We start from the raw sequence: 19,713 nt of genomic DNA, 5'->3' as shown, positions 1-19,713 counted from the left end.
TATGAATTCGTCTCTTGCCACGCGAGGATTTTTTTATTTGTATTTTTGTTTTGTGTGTAGGTCGTTTGTGTTCCTCAAGGATTTTATTCCCTTTGCAACGCTTTAGTCCCCCCTCAAAAATCCAAGTAAGGTTTCGGAAGAAGAACACACATATACACAAGCCAAGTGGCAAATTGGGAAATAAGCCAGACGATGAATGATATGGTACAAAAATGGATACAATATGATGATGTGTCTCTGTTACCGTTAAGCCACCATTGTGTGATGCAGCCAGCAAGGATAACAAGTGCGCGCAAACACTTTTGTTTCTATTTCTTTCTCACTCTTACTTGTGGAATGATGTGAAATGAGAACACAAAAATATTTGGTGGGAGTGAGTGGAAGAAAAGTGGTTGCTACTTTTGTTTCAAGACTGGTTGCATAGCTCAAGTGCAGTTGAGGCTTAAGGTACCCCAACCAGAGGATAGCGAGGATTTAAAGGAATTTAATGCTGAAGATAGGTTATGATTCATCATAAAAAAAAAAAAGAAGACAAAAACAAACAAAAAAAATAAGAGGAACTTTTTTTGAATACTAGAATGCGTGAGTGTGTTGGTATTAAATGGAAAATACAGGAAGCGATGGGTTTTTCAAGCGTTGCATCTAGATTTAATTTGAAATATCCAAGTAAGCTTTATAGTCCGAGATGGGATGATTTGATAAACTTGCTAATATTTTTGAAGTGAAAACTTCTTTAGTATCGTAGTGATTTGAAACAAGATGAAACGAAAACGCGACACGACTTCAACTTGTTATAACTTTTTTGTTTTAATAGATAGATGAATGAAATTTGTACGAGATAACGGTATAAAGATGTTCTTTTTCTACACACGTTATATCTTTTGATCTAGTGCACATACAAATTTGATTTAACTTTAATACACATGCTGATAACATAACCTTTTATTTGATATATCACACATAACGGTACGTGCTCTACAAGTTACACAATCTTAAATTGAAAAAAATACCTCAAAACACCTGTGGCGATCTGTTGCCGATGACCTGCCACCAGTGTAAGAAGTACCGTTATCTCAGTTTGAAATATCGACATGGTTGGATTTAAAAAAAATCTTAGTTTTTTTGTAGGCATGGTAGAAATATGATTGATACGTCATATAAAAAGTGAAATAAGCTTTCAAATGATATAAAAAATTTATCATAGGTTTTCATTTAAAAAAAATAGATTTAATGGGAGAAAAAAGATTGATTTGTGTACTTTTTTGATGAAAAAATTGATTAGGTTCAAAAAATTCTAGCTCTTTTTGTAGATGTTGTGAAGACATGGTCGATATAAATATTTTGAGCTGAAACAATAAGCTTTCGGGTGATATAAAATTTATTATAGGTGGGTGGATTTAAAGGTGATAGAATAAAAAAGGTAGACTTTTTCGATTTTTGTTTGCAAGAAAAATGATTTTTGAGGTTCAAAATTATAGAAGAAAGGAGGTTAATCCCAAATCATCAGTTTGGCTTTAGAAATAAACATTCCACGATAGACCAAGTTCATAGAATAACGGATGTAATAGAAAAAGCATTAGAAGAAAAACAAGTATGTTCAGCTATTTTCTTAGATGTTGCTCAAGCCTTTGACAAGGTTTGGCATGAGGGACTTGAGTACAAACTGCAAAGGGATCTTCCCAGACAGTACTATGAAATATTAAAATCGTACATCTCAGACCGATTGTTTAGAGTAAGGTACGATCAAGAATATTCGGAATTGAAGAAAATAGAAGCCGGTGTACCACAAGGAAGTGTCCTAGGTCCTACCCTGTATTTACTATACACAAGGGATATCCCAGTTGGGAATCACACCATAATGGCTACTTTTGCAGATGATACCGCAATTTTGGTACCCGACAAATGTGTCTCTAGGAGAGCAGTAAAGCTGCAATATGCCGTCGACACAGTCAGAGATTGGACCGAAAAATGGCGTATCAAACTCAATGAAACAAAATCTTCACATATAAACTTTACAAATAAAAAGATAAACAATATTCCAATATTCATTAATAATCAAGCTGTACCTTACGCCAATACGGCCAAATACCTTGGAATGACTTTGGAATGAAAGCTAAAGTGGAAAGAGGACATCAAAAAGAAAAGAGAAGAACTAAACTTGAAATATAGAAAAATGTACTGGTTACTTGGTAACAACTCTGATTTATCAACCCAAAACAAAATAATGCTGTATAATCAAGTACTAAAGCCTGTTTGGACCTATGGTATCCAATTATGGGGCTGTACAAAGAAAACAAATACCGAAATCATCCAAAAATTCCAAAACAAAGTCCTTCGTGGAATAGTTAATGCACCCTGGTACATAAGAAATAGCGATCTACATCGTGACTTACAAATAGAAACGGTTACAGAAGTTGTTAAAAAATACGCTGTATCCCATAATCAGAGACTGCAATGTCATACCAATTCTGAAATGGTGTCCGTCTTGAATACCAGAAACCATGTTCGGAGATTAAGAAGAACCAAGCCTCATGAGCTTATGGTCTAAAAAAAACATGGGAAAGTATTAAAAGTTTAAACTTCCCCCAAAGTGATTTTACAAAGTTAAGAAGAAAAATCTGATGTCGATCTCTCAAGATTAGTCTTGATAAAGAGGTCCCACACTACTTGGTGTCGAATACTGCCAAGTGTCTTTTGAAGATTTCCTCCCGTCAAAAAAAAAAAAAAAAAAAAAAAAAACTTCTACCACGTGTGAATTGCACACATGATTTTTTTTTTTACTTGGATATATAAATATTTTACAAAATCACAAAAAAAAACAAAACTCCTTTAAGCCTAACTTAAATCCGATTTTAGATAATTATATTCTCCATTCGTAGGTTTAGACGCAAGCAAAATTAATTCCTCTTAATATTTACATAAAATTTTCTCTTATCAGCTAGAAAAATATTTGTTCAAGTGTTTCTATGAGATGTATCTCAGTTTTTTCAGTTGCTAATTCTCAAAAGAAAACAAAAAAATGAAAACAAAAACAACTTTTATTTACAATCTACATACATACAAACGAGATAAAGACATATGAGATATAAAGACAAAGACTCATTACTCTTCTACGATTTTTATTCGTAAGTATGTATATTTTGTTGTCTTCACAAAGCAAAATAGCTCCTTATTTGAATTTGTATCACTGATAAATTTTCCATTTGTGAATTTTAAGTATAAATAATGAAGTTTTTTGTCAGTAAATTTTTGAGAGTTGCAATGATGCAATGTTATTTATAGAGTAGGGGGAAATTCCCATAAAAACAGATGGTTTTTTGAAAATATATTAAAAGTTATTAAACAAAATAATAATAAATTAACAATTAACAAAAAACAAGAAATTGAGGTAGAAATTCCCATAAAAACATCAACGTTTTTAGTAGTTTTACTAAAAATGAAAATAAGAATACCCCAAATTCTAAATATGTTTTTAGAGCCACCATTTGCCTTATGACCAATATCATTTGGCATTAATTGATTGATCATCGCGTTGCATTGTTCATGGCATAAATACGTCGGTATTCTTCAAAGATTTTCAATTAGTTTTAAAACGTTACTTCGAAACGACCAATCGAGTTTTTATTTGTGTGTTCTCAAACCACTTTTTCAGCCTTCGAAAGACGTAAATAGGAGCATTATCTTGCTGGAACATGAAGTCAGTTCTGAACAACTCTTCCGCAGATTAGTGCAGATAAAAAATTACGCTGGTAGCTAGAAGAGTTTTCTTCTGAAAACTCCGCTTAGCTTGCAAGGAAGTTAGTAAAAATATTCAAATTCGTCCTTAAAAAAGCTATGAAGCTAGAGTCTCAAAAATCAAGCTTTACAAAAAAATGAGATATATAACATCATTTTTTGCAGAAATTTGTATATTCATCTAAATCTAAAACTAGGTGAAACTCGAAATCCTCGAGTTTGTAGCTCAATTTCTTTTTGGTCGGTACTCAAGACTTTCATAAAATATGGCGAAAGCTCATTTTTAGCGGTCAAAATTTCAAAAAAAAAAAATTCTTTTTCAGAAATTTTGTAACTGCCATTAGTTTTCTTGTGAAGCATAAAGTCTAGGAATCTAACAAAAATTTTTCGGCATTTTTGAAAAAAATATTTTTTTGAGTAAAATTATCTGGAAATTTTTTTTTTTTTTTTTTTGAAATTATGAGAACACAATTTTTTTTTTTATATATTTTTTTTATAATCATCTAAATAAATTGTATACCAAACCCGATTTTATACGATACTAACAATTCAATCTATTCAGTCCATTTTGATTACACTGGTCAACAAAATTTAACTTTTTTTTTGCCACAAGAACCAAAATATACTTTTCTAGTAGTTTTTGGGGTGCTGAATCCGAATCTGAAGTCAGAAAAATTTGATTGGCCTCCGTTTTTGAAATATTACCGTTATATAATGCTAAAAAACGTCATTTTGTCTGTTTTCGAGGTTCTGGTTTTATGTGGGGTAATTCATTATAAACAAATTTGTAACAGTTATTATAAGAACAGACATTCTTCTTTCAAAAACTGTTTAAATTTTCCCGATATCTCTTTTATTGCTCGAGATATCTTAAGTTTCAGTTAATAAGCCAAAGAGAAACTAAACTTAATTTAAAGTTTAAGTCACTGGGTCACAGAATTTTTGCCACAAGAACCAAAATATACTTTTCTGAAGGTTTTTGAGTTGCTGAACTCCAATCCGGAATCGGAAAAATTCTATTAGCCTTCGTTCTTGAAATATAACCGTTATAAAAAAACCTTTTTTTTTGCATTTTATAACGGTAATTTTTCCAGAACGAAGGCTAATAGAATGTTTCTGATTGTGGATTCGAGTTCAGAAACCCGAAAACCTTCAGAAAAGTATATTTTGGTTCTTGTGGCAAAAAAAGTTTAATTTGGTTGGCCAGTGTTGCTTCTGATTCAAAGACCGCTACTTAAATTAAATTAAATATCTCGGGCAGTAAAAGAGATATCGGAAAGATTTAAACATTTTTTGAAAGAATAAAACCAGTTCTTATAGACACTGTTTTAAATTTATTCATAATAAATTACCCCACATAAAAACATAACCTCGAAAACAGACAAAATGACGTTTTTTGACATTTTCTAACGGTAATACTTCAAAAACGGAGGCCAATATTAATTTTCTGACTTCAGATTCGAGTTCAACACATCAAAAACTACTAGAAAAGTATATTTTTGTTCTTGTGGCAAAAACCTTGTTGACCAGTGTAATTAGCGATAAATTAACGACAAATTATTGTTATTAGTAACGACATCTATTTTTCACAGATTTTAAGATCTAAATGTTTTCAATTTCATGTTTGCGACAATTTTGGTTTTGTCGCCAATAATTTCCGGTTATTTCATCTTTCCTATATTTATATTTTGAAAGGTTGACATTTTTCAAAACGCTTTTTATGTGACAAGTTAATTAAAACTTATCGACTTTATACATATAAGTTAATCGGTTTATAAGTCCTTGCTTGCAGAAGCAAGAAAGGAAGAAAATCAAGCGTTTGGGACTTAATATTGACTGCGTCTTTTTCAAATGTTTATGTGTGTTCAAGTTCAAATAGGAATCAATTTTGTTAACCAACACCAAATCTACAACGCAAAAACAAAAATGTATGAAAACAAAAACCAATTGCTTTTTAAAGCTCGCAATTATTACGAACCCGCAAGTTTATATTTCCTTTCATATTTGATTTGTTTTTTGTTTATATTTCCAAGAAATTTAAAAGCATACCTTTTATCACAAACTCCACGATGAACAAACAAAGCTTTTAGAAAAAAACTTTATATTTTTAGGAACACATAAACAAATAAAAAAATTATTTAAATATTCTCTATGAGGAATGAATTTCTTTCTTTTTGTTTTGTTTTTTAAATCATCTGAACGTCAAAATAATATCAACTTTATCCATACTTAACACGTGATAAAAATAAACTCCTCATTGTTTACCATTTATAAATATAAAAAAAAAAAAAAAAACAAAACACAATTTGCAAAAAAAAAACTTTCAAGGTAAGTTTTTTTTTGTTGATTTTTTGATACTTTATTAAGAGTTAAGTATCTTGAATTTGAGTCATTTGAAAGTCGTTATTAAATATCTATTTATCTCCTCCAAATTTGGTGATAAAAAAGGGTTGCCACACAAACTTATTATCATGGATTCAGATAGTTGAAATTGTTTTATTGATTTAGCAATAAGATTTTAAGAGTTTTTTTTAATCAAACAGAACTTTTTATATACAAAATCTTCAACGAAAATTGAAACAAAGTTGAACCCTCATATAGCCCTAAAATTTTAATTCAGAACTTTCATCTATAGAAATTTCACCTTCTTGAATATATGATTGAATTTTTTCAATATAAACATTTGGTAACTCTGGTTGAAAAAAAAAAGGTAAGTTTGATTTAAATTTAACGAAGTCACTCGTCTCAAGTGGAACCATACTTATCATTCATTCACAAATATAATAGAAAGAAAAATAAACAAATGTAATAAAATCAAATTAAACTAAATAAACATTTGGTTCCTAGCAGAATAAAAAAAAAATAGTCACCGGACGGAAATTTATGCTGAAGGTCAACATGTTTTTTGTCGTCATTATTTATTTTAATTTTATAGTTATTTTTTTTTTAATGCGAGCCGATTTGATTCACCAAAAGAGTCGTTAAGAATATGATTTATTTTTAAAGGAAATTAATTGACGTAGCAAGATAGAACAAAATTTCATTTATCGAAAACTACGAGTAAAAACTACTTTAAAGAGGATTCTGCAAGTAATTTTGCTGCAACTTGATAATAATTAAATGGTTTTTATTTGTCGGTCATAATTGCAATTTTTTTTTTTTTTTCATTTTAAGAGGGATTTTCGTAATTGCTGGAAACTTTCAGAGCATTTAAATTAAGGTTAAAAAATTCTATCGATATTTTTCGGAAAGTGCCATGAAATCGTTTTATTTTATCGGTTTTCAAAAAAAAAAAAATCGATAAACTGTCGCGAAAATGACAAGTGAAGTCATTAGTTATTACACGCTTTAATATGACATTTGAAAAAACCTCCACGAGTTTCGCGTTGCTCAATATGACTCTGCTGACATGTTACGGAAATGGCTGTTTGAAATGCAATCGCGTCTTTTGGGACATCAGAGCATGAGCAGAAGTAATAAATTAATGTAATAGATCATTTACTCATGAGTTGTTTACCATCTTCAAAGAACCGGGACTAATAAATTACTCTTAATTGCAACTCCTTCAAAAAAAGTCGTACCTTTAATTACTTTGCCCCCGTGTGACACTTAGGAGGTGAAATTTATAATGTGTCATCATTTAAAATCTGTTACAATTTCTCCAAGCAACCAAAGCATTGGTGGCAGTTTAACGAATATTATTAATTTTAGGAGACTACAACTTTTTTTTTATTCAATCTTTTGAATAAAATGGTATAGGTATAATAGGATTATGATTAGATGACTCATATTCTCATGTTTATTTATATTCACCACACCTGTAAATCGATTTAAATTTCATTGCAAACAAACAAAAAAAAAAAAACTAAACAAACAAACCTAATATTCAAATTTCTCTTTGGCAAACAAACCCAATGTCAAAAATACCATAAATCTAATGTCAGCGGAGAGGGGGCCAAAAGGATAATAATAATAATTTTATGTCAACAAAAGTTCTGTTTGATATCAATACGGGTGGTGGTGAAGAAAGGGAATTTACTTTGAGTGGGTGGTTTGTCTATAAGAAACAAAACTATAAAGTAAACTTTATAATGAATAAATAATAAATAGACACTACACCGATAAGAATATGTATTTTGACTTTGCCTCTTGGCACTTTATCAATCTTTTTTTGTTTAAAGAGGTTTCCTTTTTCATATCGATTTATTGACATTTTGTTGGAAATTAGAATCGTTTGTAAGAACATCAAGATAGGTTTTGGATAGTATTTAGGGCGAATACTGTTTGGTTTGATGAAATAAATTGAATTTTGTGGAGAATGGAGTGGTGAAGGAATGTAAAACTGATGAAAAGGGTTTTATTAGGTAGGTATATAAAGTGAATGTATTTTAATTGACAGCTAGCCAATCAATCAAAAACAAGTGTTTTATTATTTTGTTCCTCGAATTGATGTCAAGTTAGTTTTTTAAAGTAGACATTTTGACATTTATTTAATCCAATGATATTTTGTCAAAATGACAGTTTACATTAGCGAATTTTCGCAAACTCGCTGAAAGTTAGCGGAAGTTTGAATTATTAAGTTCTTTCTAAAGAGAGCACGCCAAACACAACAAATATTAGGAATTTGCTAGAGATCTGTTTGTTTACTTAATTTTTATGTACGAATATTAAATGAATATAAGAATTGGTTATGAAATAGCCTGGGTTTTGTGTTTATGTTTTGGTCGGATTTAATATTATCGCGTGTGTAAACAAAATATAAATACAAAACTAATTTCCACGTGCTTTTATGACAATCCTATGATTACATAGGAATTTTTTTTTTTTTTTTTGAATTTGACTTTAGCCAAACACGGAAATGATAATTAATAGGGAAATTTTAGGGCAAGGTTAATGAGAATATAATTAATTGGCTTATGATGACGGAAGTATGACTTAATGATGAAATTGGCTCTTTACGTTGGTGATTATTTTTTAAAGTTATTTCTTGTTTTACATAGAAAATACTTTACAGGACTTTTTTAGTTTAGTTTTTTTTTTTTAACAGAGATGTCACTGAAAAAAAAAGCAAGTGGTTTGTTTTATTCTTCACTGGACGCACTCATTTCAATTAACCGCAGAACACAAGAAAAATCAGTCAGAATATAAAAATGAATGGTAGCGGTACAGGTATTCTGTACGCACTTGCATAAAGAAATTTACTTGCGCAGAAGATCTTGCAGGAGTAGATTAAATTAAAATAAATGTAATAGATTATCACTCATGAGTAGTTTACCACCATCAAAGGATCAGATTTAAGTACATAAGGCTGCATTCAACGCCATTTTCCGCACCAAAAAAAGTCGTTGAACGGATTCATAAAAACTTTCATGGCGAATTAAAACGCTACTTTTGATCTTCCGCGCGAGTAGATAGGATAAATAGTTGATAGTACTAGATTTCTACCCTTGATAAAGGAATAGTGGCTAATATTTTACATTTAATGAAATGAGTGCGTCCAACACATCAATTAGGTAACTTATTTTTTAAGGCAATTTTACAATTGCATTGTTTACAATGTTTATAACTACACGGATTCGTAATTTATTTTGAATGTGTGGATGACACTACACTGCAAAGTACTTTTTGATTAATGCATTCAGAAGAATGCAACCAGAAGATACTTAAGTCCAAGGAATGCAGCTACTAATTTCTAAATGGCTTTCTAAATACCTATTCAAAATTGAAAAAAAATTCGAAAATAGACATAAGTTTTTGCCAAAGAAAACTGTCAAAGTTCTCACTTGCTTTTGATAAAAAATGGCGCCCGGGAGAAATAATTTCTTCTTCTCTACTTCAACTTCAATCATTTTATTTTCAAATCAACAAAAAAAAAATAAATCATTGCCTCCTATGAAGATAAATTTTCTATCTTTATTTATGTCCACTTCATAAAGCGAGGAATGTCTCAAGGATTCTTCTTTAAAAAAAAAAAAAAAAAGAAACTTCTTCTCTTCCATCGCAAAGTCCCTATACCCTATTCCCTATACAAAATAAAGAAAACACACAATAATCTTAAAATATCTGTCAGGAATCTGTGTGAAAGACCCCAGGCGAGAATCGAGAATACTATATCTAATGACGATGACGATAAGAGCTAATTATGGCTTCCGATTTCGAATTAAATAGCAAGAGAGATGTGCAAGTGGAACGAGGTGACAAAAAAAAGCAAAAAAAAAAAATAAAAAACAAGAGAAAAAAATCAATTTTTGCCCCCATGGGTAGAGTTTGGTTGATGGTTGATGAAAATGAAAAAAAAATAATAATAATATAAAAACATTATATAAGAAAAATAAATTCACTCACCCGCGAAAAGTTGTTTTTTTTTTTTGAATTTTTAAAGTTTTTATCCTTTGTTATTTTGCTGAATGCATTCACTCTAGGGAAATTAGACAATTTTTACATTTTTTTTTTGACAGAACAAACACCATCACTTTTTGACATTCATTTCATGCAGAATAAATTCACAATTGGAATAATGAATGAATTCAGAGACCCAATTATGGATCAATTATAAAAAAATAAAAATAAATCTCACTTTTTTTCAAGCTTTTGACACACTGTGCGCGGGAGGTGAAAGTGAAACAAGACAAAAATACAACATGTACATAATTTGTATGTAATTTTTTTTTATTTCTTTTTTTGTGAAAGGAAGGTTGTGCGATTATTTAATAAATAATTTGTTCGTTTCTCTTTTCTTTTTATTTCGTTTTGGATAGGTAATTGATTTATCAAAAAATAGGGCCTCATAGAGCAGAGATGTGCTCTACTTTTGTTTAAGCTTTGTTTTCACGGTTTTGCCGAATTTTTTCCTCATTCACTTGTCTACTATCTTTCAAAATCGAGAAAAACATGAAAAATCTTAATCTGTCACTTTTTTCACTTCTGTGACATCAAAATACGATTCGATTTTGAATTTCCCCTTCCTTTTTGTTGTCCTTTTCTCCCCTCTATTCCCCTACTTTTTTTTCTTATTTTCTTTTATTTTTTCAATGATTTTTGTTTATTTTTTTTATGTAATCTATAAAAACAAAGAAAACATTTTTTGGCAGACATAAATCAACCACATGCATCAATTCCATTATTGAGCGAGCATAAAATTAAAAATAACAATTTTTTATTGCAAAATGTACACAACACACACACACATGTGCTTTTGAGAGGAAATTCTAGTTAGACCACTCTTAAAAACGAGAGAAGAAAAAAAAAAGAACAGGTGAACAGGAATTCCATTGTTCAACCATCATCATCATCATCATCAATTCATCATCATTTTTTTAAGCATTATTCACAAAATCTTATTTTGAATAATCAAAAATGTCTCGGATGACATTTTTCACTCATATAACTTTTAACAGTTAATTTGTTCCGAGTTTTTTTATTTGTTTATGCCAGTTGAATGACCGGAAAATTGTCTAGAAAAGTTATGTATAAAAAAAAAAAAAAACAGTGTTCTTGTTTCTTTTTTTCTTTTTGTATATATTTCTTTGTGTATTTTGAAATTTATCCGCAATTCATACCAATTCGTTATAAATTCACCGTACGACTGAATGAAGAATGAAAATTCAAATGAAAAATTGCATCGTAGGGGAAATTAATCGCCAACGAAGATGAATTCAAAAAGAGAAGTGAGTAAAAATCAATGAGTGTGAGAGAAAAAATGGAGATTCCAATTGGAATAAGTATAGGTGTGAAAGAGATAGTTTGTGATTAGTGAACATGTGTTTTGAGGCGAATTCAAAAATTAAAAATGGCCGCACTCTGTCAGCTGTAAAATGTTGACATCAACAAACGTGGTAAATATATTTTTTATATGGGATGGTATGAGGAATTCTGTGAAAAATGAAAACCACAAGACAGAGATGTTAAATTAAATTAACATATTTTTTTTTTGTATATTTTAAGCTTTCTCGTTAATGACTAAACCAATTTCAATGAAATTTTTGAATTAAGATGATATCGTTGGTAAGTTGCAAAAAGTCCAATTTTGCATTACTTAGGTCATTTTTACAAGACACATTTGGCTATTTTGGAGAAAGAATGAATTGTAGATATGGAGAAGCTTTTACATCATAAAGCCTAGTACGCAGATCGAGCTAAACTAAATTTTATCTCTACAATTTTTATCTCTACACACGTTTGCTAAATGGGAAGATAAATTTTGAAGTTGGAGAGATAATTCTATAAGTCACTGTCAACCCAGTGATTGATACAGCTGATTTTGCCATTACAACTCGCGCTTTATTTTTTTTAAATCTAAATATTATATCTTGCTTTTAAAAATGGAATCAAAAGTTATTGAGGACGTTGTAGTTCTTTGTGCTACGATTGTTTTAAACGCGATTGCTCTACGAAAAATCACCAAAACAACACCATCCTGTCGAGTTAACCCCTACTTGAAGGAGAGGCAAAACAAAGGGCGTTTCGCAAAAGATGTAAGAGTATAAATTATTATAAATTTGTTGAATAAAAGTACATGTATTATTTTACATTTAGTTTCAGGATATGCTAAATAATGTTCCCGTTTTTAAAGAAAATTTTCATATGTCTCCGGAGTCGTTTGCGGAAATTTTTCAAATAGTGGAACCATTTCTACGTGAAAAGAAAAACACAAGACCTTCGGACAAAATATCCGCTCTGGAAAAGTTTGCGGTTGTTATGGAGTATGTTTACATAAGATATTTTTTTAAAAGAAAATCCCTATAAAATTTTACTTTATTTGATAAGATATTTGGCAAGTGGAACCATCCAACGACATGTTGCGGCAGTATATAGGATCAGTAAACAGCATTTTGGGACCATCCTGGATGAAGTTTGTTGTGCCATCTCAAAAGGTTTGGAGAGCGAGATCCCAGTTTTGGATGAACCAAAATTTATTACCATTGCCAATGAATTCAATGCTTTTTGGAACTTGCCAAACTGCGTTGGAGCAATTGATGGCAAACACATTGGCATTAAATGTCCATCCAATGCTGGGAGCATGTTTTACAATTACAAAGTAAGTACAATTACCAAAAAAAGAAGCAAAAGTTATTTTTATTTAAAATTTTTAAGGGGTTTCATAGCATCGTGCTGATGGCTATTGCCGATGCTAATTGTAAATTCATCCACATAGATGTAGGGGCATATGGTAGTGAGGGCGATGCAAATGTGTTTGCCTCAACGAAAATTGGAAGGCAAATTTTGCAGGACGAGTTGAACCTCCCTCCAGATATATAAGTTGGTTCTAATAAACTGCCATATTTTTTCGTTGCGGATGATGCATTCCCGCTAAACAAACGCATTATTAAACCATATGCCCCGAGAAAACCAAAAAAGTTGGAAGATGAGGAAAGGGTTGCCAACTACCGAATTAGTCGTGCAAGACGGTGTGTGGAGAACACGTTTGGCATTATGTGTTCAAAATTCATTTGTTACGTAATTTTCATTGAAAACAAAAACTCTGATCTCTCTCCTGACTAAACTATTTGTGCTAGAGGGATGATTTAAACGCCATCAAGTTCTAATTTCATCCCTCTAGGCAATGGCAAAAGTCGTTTTTAGTTTAAAATTTTTTTTCGAAATTTGACTTACCCCTGGGCATTATAAGTGAGTTTCACTGAAAACACAAACTCCGATCTCTCTCCTGACTAAACTATTTGTGCTAGAGGGATGATTTAAACGCCATCAAGTTCTAATTTCATCCCTCTAGGCAATGGCAAAAGTCGTTTTTAGTTTAAAATTATTTTTCGAGATTTGACTTACCCCTGGGCATTATAAGTGAGTTTCACTGAAAACAAAAACTCTGATCTCTCTCCTGATTAAACTATTTGTGCTAGAGGGATGATTTAAACGCCATCAAGTTCTAATTTCATCCCTCTAGGCAATGGCAAAAGTCGTTTTTAGTTTAAAATTATTTTTCGAGATTTGACTTACCCCTGGGCATTATAAGTGAGTTTCACTGAAAACACAAACTCCGATCTCTCTCCTGACTAAACTATTTGTGCTAGAGGGATGATTTAAACGCCATCAAGTTCTAATTTCATCCCTCTAGACAATGGTATAAGTCGTTTTTAGTTTGAAGCTATTTTTCAAATTTGACTATGTCTGAGACAGTGTCTCTGAAAGCCAACTTTTGAAATACTTAATGGATTTGCAAACTGTAAACGCAGATTTTTAAAGGACCATCAGTGAGACTAAAGGGTGTACTTATCATCGTTCTATGACTTTTGGCTTAAGAGCCACGTGAGGCAACGTCTTCCTATGAAAATGATGAAATTGGCTATAAATGGATTTTTTTTTTTAAACCTTGTTAAAACAATGAAATATCTTTATATTCAATCTTTTTCTATTTATTTTTTTTTTATTTATTTTATTTTAACGAACTTATAAACCAATTAAGAAATACTTATTATTAAAGAACACATTTCTACAAATAACCATAACGATAACGATTTAAGACCCAGATCGTCTTAACTTTCGAAGTTCAGCAAACGCCTGTTGCTGAAAGTTCAAACCCAACTCCTCCACAACATCATTTGGCAACTCTTTTAAGATGCGATCAAGGTTGGCCAAAAGAGTGAAATGGGTTAACGGCTGAGTAGTTGGAACCTCATTTTTGCGCATATTAATCAGATCTGTCACTGTTTGAGTTAAAGCTGAAACATTTTCAATCATTGTGTCCTTTTTCTGCGGCTTAGGACTCTGAAAGTATAACGTGTGTTAAGATTCTGTAACTAAAACAGTTAAATTTTCTTACAAATGAGTAGCTTGAAGTCGATGTTTCATTCTCCATTTGATTATCTTGGTGGTCACCATCAACCACTTCCACTTCATGAGTGCTGGAAAATGTTCTACAAAGAAGAAATAAATAAATTTGCTTAATGTTGCATTTTTGGAGTAACTTACTTGCGTTTGGAGGAGATAGGTGTCAAAAATGACAAATATTCTGCAAACTCCCAATCAATACAGCTTTCCTCAGATAAATTTTCTTCATTTAAATCGCCATTGGCTGCGCTTCCCGATTTTTGTTTCTTTTTTGCCACTGAATGATATCGCAAACTGTCGCGAAGTGACTTATATGCAACTCTGCATTCTTCTACTGAAGTAATATAAAATTAATATAAATTTACTTAGCATAATTTCTATACTAACTTGTTTTGCACATTTCTCCGGCTATAGAGCGCCAGTTAGAGTTTACCTCCTCGGTGTTGCTATGTCCCTTGTGCTGAAGCTTCCATTATGGCGGGATGTAATTCCACCAACCTGCACAGTTCTTTTTTTTCTTCGAAATTGAATTGCTTTTTAGTTTTTTTTTCTTTGCCTTTCTTTTGTGGCACCTCTTCTGGATTTAATTCATCTAAATATTCGACTAGAAACTCCATATTTCTTTTATTTGTTTTTTTTTTTTTTTTTATACCGCGAAAACAAAACACAAACGTGAAACGTCAAAATTTATCTTGGAAAAAATGTGCCGAGCATTATTTCGCTCGCTAAATTATGTGGAGACTTTTTGATAAAAGTACTAGATGATAGTTTGAATTTAGCGCGTGAACTGCGTACTGCCAAGATAAAAATCCTCGCTAAAATTTATCTTTGGAGGAAATTTGTATGAAAGATAAATTTTAGCGCGATCTGCGTACTAGGCTTAAAGTCCTAAAATGATAAAATGCACGACTGGGTCGCACGTACTTGCTCTTATAGTAAAAGTTGCTTGAATGTTAAAGTTTCTTGAAGCATTTTGATTTTGATTTGATTTGTCATTAATTTTATAAGAATTGTATAAAAGGGTTCAAAAACAACGAAAAAAACCCTGGCCTTAAGCCTAGTATGCAGATCGGGAAAAATTTTATTTCTCATACAAATTTTTTCTCGGGTCAAATTTTGTCTTGAATATTTTTCCAAGCAGTACGCAGTTCACGCGCAAAATTTAAATATTTGGAGCCGCTGTAAAGAAAAAGTCTCCACTTAATTTTGCGCGGACAAATAATGTGCGAAGCATTATTCTGCCGGCAAAAATTATGACAAGGAATAAAAATAAAACAAAATTGAACAAAATTCAAATAAAATTAAGGTCGACTCTTTAATAAAATACTTGTGAAGTGAAGACGGAGCAAATACAACTCTGAATCAAATCAAAAACAAAACAAAAATTAATTTAATTTGAAAGAAGAAAAAAACTTAGGGTAAACTGCCCAATTGTTGCCACTCCCCATGTGATTGGCACCTTGAGTTTAAGAACCATTTACACTCTTCTCGCCTTTTTTGGCATATTCTTAGCAAACGAGATATTGATAATAACAAAAAAAAAAGTATTAATAATATCTAGTTTTATGCTATACGAAAAAAACTGCGAACTAAAGTTGGTGCGACATTTGCTTAAGGTGCCAATGATTGGGCAGTTTACCCTAGGTAATTTCTCCAACTTAAAAATTTTGCGCAGGATTAAAAAATGTTTTGTAGAGATTAAAATTGTAGAGATAAAATTTGTTTTTTCTCGATCTGCGTACTAGGCTTTAACCTTCAAACTGAGTATGCGATTTAGATACTTGGTATAAAAAGAATTTTTGGATTTTATTTTTTTCGACAATTGTAGGAACCGTTTTTTTTTTTAACTACTTTAAGCCTGGTACGCTGCTCGCGCTAAATTTTAGCTGAGATAAAATTCCCATACAAGTTATCGATAATTTGTATGGGATCCATTTTAGCTCAGATAAAATGTTTCGATAATTTGTATGGGAGCTAAAATTTAGCGCGAGCAGCGTACCAGGCTTTACTCTTTAAAAAAAACTCAAAAAAATTTCAAAAAAAAATTGTTCATGCTATTCTGAAAAAAATATTAGGTATTCGACACATAAAAACAAAATGTCAAAAAAATTATCAACTCGTTTTCAAGAAATTGGTTTTTCAAAAAAAAATTTTTTATTTATCAAAATTGAAGACTGAAAATTTTTAGACATTTTAATATTACGGCTACTTAGATGCCATTATATAAAAAAAATTCGCTTAAAGGTAAGTTCTTTATGAGAAAGTCAGAGATCAAGAAAATGATTCTCTAGCAGGTACCGTTAATAAAGGTTCAAAATTTTTTTTTAATTTGAAAAGTAAGACTTTATTTGCCACAGTGCCCGTATTTTTTTCAGTAAATGTTATCTTCTTGTAAATTGAAATTTTTCAATGAATTTAAACTAGGAAAATGTATACAATCAACAAAAAAATAAGGAACCACTGTTTTTCTTTTTACTGAGAAAAACATTATATATGTACATTCATTACTGAAAAAATTATCGCCCATATGATGTCAAAAATCATTAATAAACAAAAAATTAATAAATAAAAACAAAGAAATCGAGTGATGCTTTTTTTTTGTTTTGTTTTCTCATTTCATGTAAATGCGCATGTCAAACCTGCGCATTTAATGTGGCACGATTGTATGCGGCGAATTAAATTTGTAATGTAAATAAAAGTTTGTTCACACCTTAAGTGGTGAATATGTATATCTTTTTACTCCAGGGATGCTTTAATAAAAATATAGAATTAGTATTTAATGGTCGGATACACAAATGATTTTTAAGAAAATATAGTTTTAAAGTTCAAAATAAATAACGATAGGTATATAAAATGTATTTAAAATAAAATTCACAGCTAGCTTGTTCGTACATACTTGTTTAAAGTACCTATTACTTCATATCCTAAAGATATTTTAGCTCTTGTTAAAAAAAAAAATTTAAACAAAATTCTGGAATTAAAATAATCATTTTTAGCAAAAAAAATAAAACCGACTTCCATGGATCAAAACTGGGTTTTATGGTTTTTAAAATAGTTCCTATGACTAAAAGTGAACGAAATTGAAATGGGACCACACTGCAGTCACCAGCTTTCCAATACAAAAAGAATTATCAAAATTGGTTCACTCAGTCCAAAGTTATGCGGTAACAAACATAAAAAAAAAAAATACAGACGAATTGAATACCTCCTCCTTTTTGGAAGTCGGTAAAAAACTACATTTGAGGAACGTCTTTTAAAAAAGGATAAAAACACTAATTGTATTTTTTAAGAAAATCGAAAAAGCTAAAAACAAAATTATGATTTTTCATACGATTTTCAGATAATACTAAAATATGGAAACAGTGTAAAAATATGAAAAGTGTAAAAAATGAATATCTGTAAATTTTCAAAAAAATCAGTTCATCCTATTACGAAATATACCAGATTATAACTAAAAATTATGTCTGTTTTGGCATAAAAACGGAAATGTTTTTTGTTAAAGGTTTTTTTTTAGAAAAACTAAAAATGCAATTTTGTTAGAATCATTAAGACCTTTTAGCTCTCAAATTTAATAGTTGGAACCGTTTTTAAAAAAATTTCCAACCAAATCCATCGTTTAGTCCCACAGACGGACGGCATTAAAAATAATTTTTTTTTTACTTCTCTATATATCGTTGATTTCGATTACCTAAAACCTCAAAATTTTAACACGAAACCAATAATTTTGATTACTCTCTGAGGGTAAATTCTATGATTATAAGGAAGGAAGTTTTTTTTTCGACTTAAATAATATTCTTTTTTGATTTTATTTTAATTATGTATATGTAAGAAAAAGTATGTTCTTAAACTTGTAACCGTAACTGATTTACATTTATCTCACTATATTCAGTGCAAAAATATCTTTCGAAAATCCCCAGACATACTTTTTGCGGTAGAAGGTGCGAAACGCAGGCTTTCAAAAACGTAGATATAATAAAATTAATCGATCGAAAAAATTAAGTATACGCCACAGTGAACACACTTCTAATTTTCTTGTTTGCAATAGTACAGTAACCTTTTATATCAGACAGAAGCTTGCTATGAATTCAAAAGTAAATTGAGTTTTGAAACTGTTTTATAACGAACGAGAATAATTTTATGTAAAATAAACTCAGCTATAAGTTTTTAGAGCATTAATTTTTTTCTAAACCCTACTATTTTTGAGATATGTATAAGCAAAAAAGTTGTTTTCACAGATTTTTTCATTAGTACTATTAATGATTTTAAGAACACCATTTTAAAACTTAAGAGTGTCAACAGCATTTTAATTATACCTATGTCTGGATAGCTTTTTTCTCCATGTTAAAAAATGTTATTTTATTTCTTTTTTTACTAAATGCAATAGAAAATGGCAGTTAATTTAAAATAATTTATTTTTAGTTTCTTGGTGTGGGCACAACACACTGTGTAGCCACGGCCTTAAACAATCAAATACTAACTCTTCTTCAAAATAGTAGTTTATGCATGACCCATTTTAGAAATAAAACACAGCTTCTTATATATTCTAAAACACTTAGTTTTACACATATATTAAAATCTAATAATCTATTTAAAATATTTTATCAAAATTGTATAATATTAAAGTGTATGAAATTACAAAAGTTACATACATTAAAAATGTTCTTATATTAATTTTTTCTTATTATTAAGAGTATAAATTATTTAAAAGTACTATGATGCGCCGTTCTTTCTTTAGTAATTTTAAACAAATTAAAAAGTTTTCTATTGTATTTCCATCATCATTGAAAGACAAAGACGTCCAAAGTGAACACTGGTTTTTGTTTTTTTTTTTTTGCTTGAATACCTCATTATATTACCAAAACAAAATCTGATTGACATCTCATTCACTGTCACAATGACAGCTGAAACTAATCTGTCATTTAATTATTTTCAAACGACATGATCTATTTTCTTAAATACTTATTCAAATACATTCTTTCTATAAAACTACTTATTAGCATAAATATTTTATTCAAAATAAATAAAGAAGAAAATCTACTTGACTATATAGTAGGTATTACACTTATGACAGAATTTTTAAAAATCTTAAAAATCTAACACATAATAGAGTACAGTTGAGTTTTATAAGTTAATATCTAAAACAAAAAAATCATCACAATTAAAATGTATAGCTATTTTAAAATCCCACAATGC

At 30.2% G+C, this 19,713-nt stretch overlaps 2 protein-coding genes across 2 annotated transcripts in view; both read left to right on the top strand.

The window, feature by feature from the left end:
* The first annotated feature begins 11,192 nt into the window (after positions 1-11,192).
* The window catches only part of LOC129913026 (phospholipase A1 member A-like), a 43,352-nt gene continuing 34,831 nt past the window's right edge, over positions 11,193-19,713 (top strand). The window contains exon 1 of the mRNA XM_055991368.1: positions 11,193-11,402. The gene's annotated coding sequence lies outside the window, so the exon portion shown is untranslated. The remainder of the gene's footprint in view (positions 11,403-19,713) is intronic.
* On the top strand, positions 11,941-13,136 carry LOC129913027 (putative nuclease HARBI1). The gene is made up of 4 exons (XM_055991370.1): positions 11,941-12,209; positions 12,271-12,437; positions 12,502-12,772; positions 12,829-13,136. The coding sequence occupies exons 1-4, from the start codon at positions 12,057-12,059 to the stop codon at positions 12,991-12,993; spliced, it is 756 nt and encodes a 251-aa protein (XP_055847345.1). The 5' UTR covers positions 11,941-12,056; the 3' UTR covers positions 12,994-13,136.

Source organism: Episyrphus balteatus, chromosome 3 (assembly GCF_945859705.1).
Source record: "Episyrphus balteatus chromosome 3, idEpiBalt1.1, whole genome shotgun sequence".
Lineage (NCBI taxonomy): Eukaryota > Metazoa > Arthropoda > Insecta > Diptera > Syrphidae > Episyrphus > Episyrphus balteatus.
The sequence above is the reverse complement of the archived record's forward strand: the minus strand, read 5'-3'. Positions and strand labels throughout refer to the sequence as shown.

Bases quoted from the DNA above. Each gene is read 5' to 3' on its own strand.
- LOC129913027 (XM_055991370.1), top strand. From the start codon at position 12,057: ATGGAATCAAAAGTTATTGAGGACGTTGTAGTTCTTTGTGCTACGATT. The intron at 12,210-12,270 runs GTAAGAGTATAA...TTTTACATTTAG, and splicing joins AAGGGCGTTTCGCAAAAGAT to TTTCAGGATATGCTAAATAA. The intron at 12,773-12,828 runs GTAAGTACAATT...AAAATTTTTAAG, and splicing joins GCATGTTTTACAATTACAAA to GGGTTTCATAGCATCGTGCT.